This window comes from Bos indicus x Bos taurus, chromosome X (assembly GCF_003369695.1).
Source record: "Bos indicus x Bos taurus breed Angus x Brahman F1 hybrid chromosome X, Bos_hybrid_MaternalHap_v2.0, whole genome shotgun sequence".
NCBI lineage: Eukaryota > Metazoa > Chordata > Mammalia > Artiodactyla > Bovidae > Bos > Bos indicus x Bos taurus.
The window spans coordinates 8,319,372-8,331,375 of NC_040105.1; the positions used below are offsets into that span (position 1 = coordinate 8,319,372).

Genomic DNA, 12,004 nt, shown 5'->3' on the forward strand with positions numbered 1-12,004 from the left:
AAAAACCCACGCCCTATTGATAAGAAAAAATCTCATTGTTTATAAAGTAAGTGTAAGTAAGTGTTAGTAGCTCAGTCCTGTTTGATGCTTGGCAACAACCCCATGGACTGCAGCCTGCCAGGCTTCTCTGTCCATGGGATTCTCCAGGTAAGAATACTGGAATGGGTAGCCATTCCCTTCTCCAGGGGATCTCCCCCACCCAGGGGTCGAACCTGAGTCTCCTGCATTGCAGGCAGCTTCTTTATCATCTGAGCCACCAGGGAAGCCCTGCTTATGAAGACCAGTAGCAAATTTACTTAGCCAGGCATAGTTCTTAGATGAGTGAAGAGATTAACAAAAACACTTGGCCCTGCCCTCAAGCCTCACAGTCTCACCGGAAATTCTGGTAACAACAGAAGATCACACTAGAGCAGGATCAGTGGTGATGTTGTAGAATGTTCTGAATATCATGGGTAACCAAGGAGAGGCACCCAACACCTTTGAAAGGGGTCAGGGAAAGGTTGTGAGGGTGTGTCAGGTGTCTCGGGGCCAGCGCAAATTCTCCCTGAACGGGGTTGTTGACAGATACTTGGACACAAACTGTATTTCCAGTTTTCACATAAGCCAAGACTCAGAGAATAACCTTAGAGCTTTTCCGTTGTCCTAACTTCAGTGTCAGAGAAAACACTGGCCAACTCACCCTCCTCCTGGGCCGAGGAGCCGGCTCCGGGGTATTGGGAGACGTTGACTCATTTGGTGTTTCCGAGGTGGAGCTGAGAGATGAGTTACTGCTTGAGAGTTCTTTGTTTTGTCTTTTATTTCCAAATGGGAGGAGGGAAGCCACAAAATCGGAGGCATCCTTGTGCTCGTCCCTCTGCGAGTCCTGCTTGAGTTTATAGGCCCGGTCATTTGCGATAACTTGGGATAAGGGCATTCCAAACGCTTGTGGGATGAACTCTGGAATCAAAAGAACAAACATTCACTTTCAGAGGAAGAGCAGACCAGGGAAGACTCTCAGTCATGTTGCAGACTGAAGGGCAGACATATTCAAATGACTATTTTCTGAAGAACTGATTCATCCCAAAAATATAGAGGTGACTTTTGGGTTTGTCAGGGAGGCCAAAGTTTCTATCTCAGTAAAAGAAAGTCAGTTTGTTTAAAGAACAAGGGTTTTAGAAATCTAGGCTTCCAGCTTTTCTCCATGTATCTCAAGAATGTTTAAAGGAAATAACTTTATAAAGAAAGGTGACATTTTTGATAGGATGAACATGGTCTATACAGGCCATGGAATTCTCCAGGGCAGAATACTGGAGTGAGTAGTCTTTCCCTTCTCCAGGGGATCTTTCCAACCTAGGGATTGAACCCAGGTCTCCAGCATCAGGCGCATTCTTTACTAGCTGAGCCACAAGGGAAGCCCAAGAATACTAGAGTGGGTGGCCTATTCCTTTTCCAGTGGATCTTCTTGACCCAGGAATCGAACTGGGGTCTCCTGCATTGCAGGCAGGTTCTTTACTAACTGAGCTATCAGGGAAGCCCCCTCATAAGTACACCATTTTACAGACTTAAGTCTTTGATTGATGTCTCAAGAACCCCCAAAGCTTACAAGGCCTGAGAAGACTCTGTGCATATACATTTATTCAACAGGCACTTACTGAATACCTATATGTACTGTGTCAAGCTATGCAGTGGGGAGTATGCTCTTGTAGGCTTCAGAATGTGGGGTGGGGTAAGGGAGTAGAGAATCATATACATAAATAATTATAATTGAGTCTATCATGTGCTATACTGGCTTCCTTGGTGACTCAGTGATAAAGAACCCGCCTGCCAATGCAGGAGACCTGGATTCGATCCCCTCTGCGTAGGGAAGAGCCCCTGGAGGAGGGCATTGCAACTCACTCCAGTATTCTTGCCTGGAGAATCCCATGGACAGCGGAGCCTGGTGCGCTATAGTCTACGAGGTCTCAAAAGAGTCAGACACAACTGATTGACTAAACCACCACCACACGGGCTGTTAAGAGAGATGCAGAAAGCCTGAAATTCAAGTAAGTGGTTACACTTCGAGGTTCCAAGTCAAAGACCAGCGCCTGAAATGACAACCCAAGAGGCAGAGGAGCAGCTGGGGAAGGAGTTTGTTCAGTTCTTTCTTTGTGTTTTTTGTCCCCACATGCTGCCTCCAGTTGCTGGGTTTGTGCTGTCACTCTCGTGATCTACATTCAAGCCATTCTCCTGGCCACACAAAGAAGTGGGTTCTCAGCACCAACTATCTGGTGAAGGGCCCAGGATATAATTTGTTACATCCTCCAGGAAGGACAATTTTGGGGAAGGAGCATCACGGAGATGGAGACAGTCGCATTCTGGATCTCTAGAGTAAATCCATTTGTATACACATACATTGTAAGCACACCAGTCCTTAGGGCCAGGCATTTTATTGGTAATACTTTACATTCATGCTGAAAAGCATTAAAAATTAAATTAAATGGATTATTTCTGTGAGGCTCAAAATTACATCTCCTAGCAGCAGAAACTGGAGTCTAGCCTCACCCTTGTTTTTATAACCCTTGTGAATAAAACCAGAATGATCAAGGGAAAACAATTCAAAGGTTGAAAAGGCGAACATTAAATCACGTGGAAAGAGGCTCTAAAAGGTTTTCCCCTTTGATCCATGGCAACAGCTTGAACATCACCGGGCTAGTACTCAAATCTGCAGTAAAAGCAGAAATGGCACTTGAAAAGTCTGCACCTCTTGTTCTGTCAAAACATGCAATTTATTTTGAAGTGAAAAATCAAAACTTCCACATTTCTGGATTTTCAGAGGCTGCTTCTCACCCTCTATCACCAAACTAGTCGACACATGATGATACAAAAAATAATTTAGGCATTTGTTTTGAGGATCAATGTGGACAGGGTAGTAAGATCCAATAGTCACTGCTGGTAAAAAAAGGTCATTTTCACTACTAGCAAAATTAGAGACCAAACAGGCAGCTCAGGATTTATTGTGTTTATCAGTGCTATCTTGTCTATGGGAATAATCAAATAGTTTTCCTTCAGAAAGGTTGGGCAAGTCTAGGAACATGTATATGGCAAGGCTGATAGCTATTTGGAATACATAAAAACTTTTGGAGAGTAATAACACCAGAAAGGACATTGATAAATATATCAAATGACCTGTGTCTGCTCAAGTAGGTATATTCATAACAGGGATTTAATATGACATGAGGAGTATTGATTTCTTTTTGAGACATGTTATCCATATAAAGGGAACCAACCAGCTTCGGCTAGAGATTTCTAATATCCTTGGCAAAAAAAGAGAAATACGGTTTCCTTCGGTATCTGTCATTTTTCATATCTAAAAGTCTGTTGCTCTACTTGTAAATTGGAATCATGGAATACAAATGAAGCAGATGGAATACATAAAGTCATTCTCCCCAAATGACTCTTTCACTTCTCTTTTCTTTCCATTCAAGAGATGCAGCCACGTATAACAGGTTTTTATTTCTAATAGGCTTTCTTCCCTGGCTGAGTTTATTTATTCTTTCAGTGGTAGTGTTTTGATGTAATCTCTTTAATTTCTCATTGCCTTCTCCGGAGAACTCTCACAAGCTTGAGAGAGGAGATAGATCCCTCTATGCCCTGAACTTGTGTCACAGAGTCTAGTCTCTGGAAAGTTCTTGGCAGGGTTCCTTGCATATAATTGCTTCTCGAAATGTGGTTATTGTAAAAGCAAGGATTTAGCCCAACCGGGTTGAGCAAAACCTTCCTTTTTGTGTAAATAAAGTGCTGGGCACAGGCTTATCTGTGGGCTTGAACCTCTTCTGTTGGAGGGAAAAGGAAATCTACGGACTCTGTGCTGATAGCTGTTAATAAAATTGATAATGGGTTTTTCAAACCATAAAGACATTAACCAAGAGTCAGTGTTTTGGGGCCAGGGACAGTGTGTATCACATTCTGATCTATTGTCTGTGCTTCCTGAGGAGATGGCATCCCCTGCCATCCTCACTGCAGACTGTCTCTGTTGCCTCCCCGTGGTCCTGAGCCCCTGGAGGTGGTGTGCTGGTCTCTCAGCTCCCTGCAGCAATTTCCAGATCCTTCCCTCCCACTGCGTGGCTGAAACCTTGGGCTGCAAGCTTCCTTGGCACCCCTGCTCATTGCTATCTTCTATCCTGGCAGTCAGAACCCTTGGCCACCATCATCCCAGGTGACGTGGATGTCTACCTAAATGACCCATCTGATTCTCTATCCTCACATCTCGACTTCCTCCTCCTCTTCTCTTTTCCTGCATGCCGCCTTTTTCACCAGCTCCCTTGGTCCCAATCCTGGACCTTACCTTCACCAGAACTAAGTGCAGGGCAGCAAAGGAGACACAGATGTAAAGAAGAGACGTTTGAACTCAGAGGGAGAAGGAGCAGGCAGGATGATTTGAGAGAATAGCACTGAAACATATATATTACCATATGTAAAATAGATAGCCAGTGGGAGTTTGATGTATGATGTAGGGCACCCAAAGCCAGTGCTCTGGGACAATCTGGAGGGATGGGGTAGGGAGGAGAGGGCTGGGGTTCAGGATGGAGGGGACACATGTATGCCCATGGCCGTTTCATGTTGATGTATGGCAAAAACCATCACAATACTGTAAAGCAATTATCCGCCAATTAAAACAAATTAAAAAAAAAAAAAAAAAAGCGATCTGGCATCTGGATTCAGGCTTCCTCCCTCCACTGTTGTCTCACACCTCCAACCCAGATCATGTTTTATACTGCGGTGTGACAGTCTTTTCAAAGATACCATTAAGCCATCCCTCCTTAATTTAAAGAGTAGTAACAAATACCTGATGTTTCAACTGTTATTTAATATGACACAGAATGAAGTTGTATCAACTATTCTTCTATAGGGGCTACTTCACAGCTCACATGTAGTAACACGTCTAGACAGGGAGGGACAATAAAACATGGCATGATGTCATTTCAGCATAAAGAAAGGTGCTAGACCCGGACTATCACCAGAGTTTACGTCGATAAACATACGGCATCATCCGAAAGTATCCTGTAGAGTGGGGACCTAGCTCCCAGACCTAGGCTATGGTAAAACCTATTCCCCTTGTGCTCTGATTAGAAAGAATATTAACTGGAACAAAGCAGCTATTTTTAAACCTTTTTTTTTTTCCCCAAAGTGATTCTTTTTGACAGAAGAAAGAAATTTTCTGAAGTTCTGAAAGTTGAAAAAATACTTTTGGGATGCCAAGTAATTTAACTAAGAGAAATGAAGGACTTAGAAGTATTCTGTATGAAAATATATGTTTTCTGAACCAGCATCAATCCTGGCTTCCAGATGGAAATTATAAGTCATATGGGCACTGCTTAAAGTGGGAGGAGGGACACAGAAGTGTCACAGGATCTGCTGCATATTATGTTAAGGCAATTTAGTAAAACACGGGACATGATTCAGTCTGATTGAATCAATTAATATAGCAACAAATCAAACATTTAATGAGTCACTCTATTGGGAGAGCAATTTGATTCTAAAAAGCTGCTCCTATCTATTTTTAGATGACTTAACCCAAAAGGTCATTTAGAGTTTCCTGTTTTCCTTCTTTTACTCTTGAATTCAAATGATTGTCATTTTTCACATGTGCAGCTGTTATGAACCCAAATGGTAATATTGGAATGGAAGAAAACAATGTGAACTGGCCACAACTGTGAGAGCCCTGCGCACTGCTCCATCACACCCTGGTTCCCAGGACATCCATGTGATGGACGTGTGGCCATACACAGGACTTTCTAGTCAGGAAAAAAGCCATGTCATTAAGCTTGACTTAAGCCTAGGATATCATCTTTTTAACTATCAAAGCTACAAACAAACAAACACAACCACCTCTTATGCCATATATCTTGATATTTCTTTCCTTAGTTGGATGCATGATGTATCCTTTCCTTGGAATCACCAGAATCCACCTTCCTTTTCCCAGCCAGCACACCGTGCAACCTCATAGAACACTGCCAAATTTTCAGTGAGCCTATATAATATCTAAATACAATTTGGTCTGAAAAATGTATACTAGCCCAGTGCATACTGGTTGATTACTTCCCCTGGCCCTTCCTGCCCAACCTTTTGGAGAAGCACACATACATCTCCCTCTGCTGAGGGAATTAAAACATCTGCAAAAAAAGAGAAATGCTCATTCTGTTTCATTTAACATGAATGGGCACTTTTGAAGAATCACCTCAAGTCTACACTTTGAGTGTTCAGATCCCAGTACCAATATCATCATCCTAGAATAAACAACTTTAAAGATAACACATTACTAATATCAGTCTGGATGATCCCTTTAATAAATCTATAACACCGAGGATCACTCTAATCTAACGAGATAAAGATGGCTCATGGCAGGAATAGGATGAGTAAAAACTCTAGTTTAAAAAAGCTACCCTGGCTACTAATATTTATTTAAAATATAAGGCCATGAATTTATGAATTAATTGAACAGAATACAATTTTTCAGACAATGATGGGTAGCTGAAGAAGAGCAAATATTGTTTGCATTCATTATGCTAGCATTAGATTCTGCTACAGTAGACTGTGCCCTGATGAGTAAACTGGTTAGTATGGACCAGAGTTCTCATCTTAGAAGGTGCACATTGGTAGTTATAAAATGACTCGTGCCCAGTACCTATAGAGACCAATGGGGTCAGATTTTCAGGGGCACTGGGATATTTAAAGGCTTCACAAATTATTCTACCAATACAATGTAGTCAGGGGCAGGGATCCTTGATATTTTCATGTCCTTTCCTCCAGCTGGAGGTAAACATTTGAAATGTCTGGAGATATTCTGGTTGGGGGCAGTGGTACTGGCATCGAGTGGTAGAGACCAGGGACGCTTATATTAAACATCTCAGACAATGTGCAGGACAGCCCCCACAGCAAAGAACTGTTTCGTAGAAAATGTCAAGAGTCCCAAGATTGAGATATCATGCTCTAAGGGCAGTAAAACACTAGTTTTCTATTCTCTAGAATTCTTTTTAAATTTTATTTTTAAAATTTATTTTTTAATTGGAGGAAAGTTGCTTTACAATATTGTGATGGGTTCTGCCATGTGACAATGCAAATCAACCGTCATCATACACATATCATACATATGTATCATATATATCACCTCCCTCTTGAGTCTCACTCCCCACCCACCACCCCACCTCTCTAGATCATCACAGAGTGCCTGCAACTTCTCGCCAGCTATCAGTGTCATACATGGTAGTGTATATATGTCTATGCTACTTTCTCCATTCGTCCCACTCTTTCCTTCCCTCACTGTGTCCGTAAGTCTGTTCTCTATATTTGCATTTCCATTCCTTCCCTGCAAATAGGTTCATCAATACCATTTTTTTCTATTAGGATTCTTTATCTCTTTTTAGTCCAAGAACCAGATGTCATGACCCTTTAGGCACAATTCAAGATATGGGTGTAGAGTCTGGGATCAGTGGTCTATCTAGGTCTTGTCTAATACTTATCACAATGCATTTATTTTTATACCTTTGATTTCATTGCCTTTCATTACTTTCAAGCAGAAATTTGATCATTATATAAAAGAACGCCAAGGCAAGACATATGGCCTCCCTTACTCAACACTCATTCACTATGACACATAAAATGGAAATACATTCATATGACCACACCACTCAGCAGTCATTTCATATGAAGACATAGAAACAAGCCACAAAAAGATACGCTGGGCTAATGGGGCCCAGGTGCCCATTATGTGGGCTCAATGAATATTAGTTAAAAAGGAACACAAATACCTCTGCTGCTGCTGCTGCTAAGTTGCTTCAGTCATGTCCGACTGTGTGCAACCCCATAGACGGCAGTTGACCAGGCTCCCCGTCCCTGGGGTTCTCCAGGCAAGAACACTGGAGTGGGTTGCCATTTCCTTCTCCAATGCATGAAAGTGGAAAAGTGAAAGTGAAGTCGCTCAGTCGTGTCCGACTCTTAGCGACCCCGTGGACTGCAGCCTACCAGGCTCCTCCGTCCATGGGATTTTTCAGGCAAGAGTACTGGAGTGGGGTGCCATTGCCTTCTCCGCCAAATACCTCTGACAGAGTGGCTAAACTATTGGTTTCCTAAATATCCACAGAAGGGGACAGTATGAAGAGAGTCAACCATTCCCAAAACCCACAGGGCAAAAAAAAATGAGCATGCTGTGATCTAACATTACAATGCTGACAACAGCCCATCTTCACTAACCATGAGGATGAGACTATTTCTTTCCAGTAGAAATGGTAGGCGAATCCAAACTCTTTGTCATTCAACTAGCCCTGCCTAACTATCTAGATTTGCCAGACAGCTGGTTAGCGTTAGAGATGCTATCCATGGCTACTCAACCCAGGTTTTCCTTATACACTGCTGATTGGCCAGCTTCATAATTGGAACCATGAACTTGGCATGAATCATACTTTGCTCAAACCAATTGAACTCATCAGTTCAGTACAGGGCCACTCTAACACAAAAGAATAGACCCAAACTGCCTTTAATGGCATTCCACTGTAGACATCCAGTTTACATAATAGAGTTGAACCACGTAAATCAATGCAATTCAGAAACCCCAGCAAATTCAACCAGTATGCTCCATGGAAGACACATTTGCTTTAGTTCATTCTGTCTTTTACCTCTGTCTTTGTTTTTCTCCTTCCCGAGTGAATCCAGTTTCTTTCTCAAAGATTTCTTTCTCTTTTGTCCATCTGTAAATATTAAAAAAATGAAAAGTTGTAAAAACAAGCAGATAAATGACAGTTTACATTTTCAATAAATACATTTCAGCAGAAGTGTGACCTCTCACTTTACTCATAATTTGGCATTTTATTATTTTTTTTAATTTGGCATTTTAAACAGAATATTGGCCTTGAAAATACGTGAAAATTCTTAACTTGGATTGAACATATAGCCAGAATCTTGGTGTGTGCTCTTTAATTCGATTTCAACCATGGAAAGTACAGAAAACTTGTTTCCTTCAGAAGCCATTTAGTTTTGACACTTAGATATGTTTGCTTTTACTATTACATGAGTTTCTTCATATTTAGGCAAACTAATGTCATCTCAAATTAAATCTCCATGAGAGGGGAGTCAACAGTACACACAGCTTTGACATCCATGAGCTAATAGAGTGTAACTGAATAAGGAAGTGAATTTGGGGTCCATAGAACTCAAATCTAATCATTGTTACACCATTTACTAATCTTGTGACTTTGGATAAGTCTCAGGGTCCTCAACTATAAAATGGGAATTTCATGGAGTTGTTGTGAAGACTAAATAAAATGTTGCATATAAAGTGCTTAATGGAGAGCCTGACACATTCTATAAATTCAGATCTGCTCTCTTTCAAGGTAGGGGGGTCGGGTTTCATAGTATTCCATAGTATGGCTATACCATAACTTAATTAACCATCCCCCATCACCCCCACTGACGGACATTTGGGTTGTTTCTAATTTTTACTAGAATAAGGAAGGCATTTATCCTTTTAGCATCTTATATATATGCACTTGCAACATATGTACTTCACTGGTGAACTCACTAAAGAATATAGATACCTTCTATATCAGTAGGCAGCTGCAAATGAACTCCTAGTATGTCATTATAAAATATTGGCAGTCATCATAGTGAGAATGTGTTTTGGAATAATGCAGCTGTCCACTTCATGTGTAGGAAGTGCAAATCAGGACTCTGCACTGCTACCCATCAGTAGAAATGCAGCCCATGCTGCAAGGAACCTTGGGTTTTAAAGGGGATTAAGAATTGTTATTTTTCACAAGATATCCTTAATAGTGTAGTAAAGCAAGAGATTGAGTCCAATACAACTTAAAGGCAAGACTGTTATCAGGACAAGACAGACTAGGCATTCGTCAACAGAAATGAACATTCCTGGGATCCTCATGGGGCTGCAGATGTTCCCCACACCCCCTCTCTGAATTTTTGGAGTCAGAAGACATCACAATATAATCAACAGGCACATGCAAGCCCTCTTTCCCTTCAGAAAGCAAAGGATATACCCATAAAATGGACATAATTCATGACAGTCTTCACTTTTGCAGTTATAAAATATGTAGGTGAAAATGATGTAAATCAGTTGTGATGTGGCAAAGAGCCATCAATCTCTTTCATCATGTGTATGTTCTTATCTTCAGTATCTAAAAGATGATCTCACCACCGGGCCTACCATGATCTGTTACATCATATAAACATTAATCTCTATGTGTTACATCATATAGACATCACAGACATTATCATATAGACATGTTATATCATATAGGCATTAAACATACTAATTGCACACGATTCTAATCTGTTCTTCAAATAGAACTGACAGGTCTTTTACTTTGCAATGCTGTGGCCACCTGAAGCAAAGAGCCAACTCATTGGAAAAGATCCTGATGCTGGGAAAGATTGAAGGCAAAAAGAGAAAGGACAGCAGAGGATGAGATGGTTGGATAGCATCACCAACACAATGGAGATGAATTTGAGCAAACTCTGGGAGATAGTGAAGGACAGAGGAGTCTGGTGTGCTGTAGTCCATGGGGTCACAAAGGGTCAGACATGACTTAGCGACTGAACAACAACAATACTTTGTTCATCAGTAGTTCATATCACCAAATAAATTTGACTATATTACGAGCAGATTCCTTTAAAAATTCTATCATCTCTTCGTTTTAATAGTTGAGCCAGAAGAAAAATTAAACCATATATTAAATCCTAAGGGATTTATTTTTCATAACCAGTGGACATATCCTAAATTTCAAGCCAGTTGTCAAAGAACCAGAATACATGTAGGATAGGAGACATTTTCTTTTAAGATAGAACAACTTTTTAAAACTTTTTTTAAATTAGAGGATGTAGGACATGTGTAGATGTGTATAAATATAAATATACAGTGTAAGTAATAATGAAGAATTCAACTCTCACATAACCAGCAGCCAAGTTCAGATGTAGACTATTGCTAGTACCCGAGGAGCCTCCAGAGAGGGCCTCATACTGAAGGTATTCTTTCTTGCTTCAATTACATATTTTAGTCATTAATACTTGCTAAAAATCACTCTGTTGAGGCAGGTAGTGAAAGTGTGTGACTTAGTTGTGTTCAAGTCTTGGCGAACCCCACCAGGCTCCTCTGTTCATGGAATTCTCCAGGCAAGAATACTGGAGTGGGTAGCCAATCCCTTCTCCAGGGGCTCTTCCCAACCCAGGAATTGAACCCGGGTCTCCTGCACTGCAGGCACATTCTTTAAAAATGCCCCTAATTAAACAGAGGTGAACGTTATTAATAGGCAACTAGACAAAATGATGGATGATGTGCAATAACATGTGAGGAGGCATGGCTTTAGCCATTTTCTCATTTAAAATCCTCAGGAAAAACAAACAGAGCTGCGCAATAAAACTGCTCACTCCTTCCTTGCGATCCGTCAGTAGTTTTCTGATTGACTCTTTAGTTTTTGAAGAATGTCTTTTGTTCCCACAGAGCATAGAGAATCTGCTCAAGAGACTGCTGTACCATGTACTTACAACCATACAGAACAGTTTATGTTCAACCCATCATTCCTCAGATGCCAGAAAGTGTGATAAGGGCAATTCTATCTTGTAAAGTAATTTAAGCTTCCTGCGGAGAAGGCAATGTACTCTTGCCTGAAAAATCCCATGGACAGAGGAGCCTGGTGGGCTGCAGTCCATGGGGTCGCGAAGAGTCGGACATGACTGAACGACTTCACTTTCACTTTTCACTTTCATGCATTGGAGAAGGAAATGGCAACCCACTCCAGTGTTCTTGCCTGGAGAGTCCCAGGGACAGCGGAGCCTGGTGGGCTGCCGTCTATGGGGTCGCACAGAGTTGGACACGACTGAAGCGACTTAGCAGCAAGCTTCCTGACTATCCATGCTGCACAGCAATGTTTTTACAGTGCAAATAGTGATCAGCATATGCTTAGAACCAGATATGGAACAACTGACTGGTTCCAAATTGGGAAAGGAGTATGTCAAGGCTGTATATTGTCACCCTGTT

At 41.3% G+C, this 12,004-nt stretch overlaps 1 protein-coding gene across 5 annotated transcripts in view; it reads right to left on the reverse strand.

Annotated features, from left to right (window-relative positions):
• Positions 1-12,004, reverse strand: part of ARHGAP6 (Rho GTPase activating protein 6) — a 541,707-nt gene that overhangs the window by 50,399 nt on the left and 479,304 nt on the right. For all 5 annotated transcript variants that reach the window (XM_027535096.1, XM_027535095.1, XM_027535097.1 and 2 more), the window contains 2 exons: positions 8,631-8,702; positions 680-936 (listed from right to left, as the gene is read on the reverse strand). In XM_027535096.1, the coding sequence (XP_027390897.1) occupies positions 680-936; positions 8,631-8,702 (329 nt within the window). The remainder of the gene's footprint in view (positions 1-679; positions 937-8,630; positions 8,703-12,004) is intronic.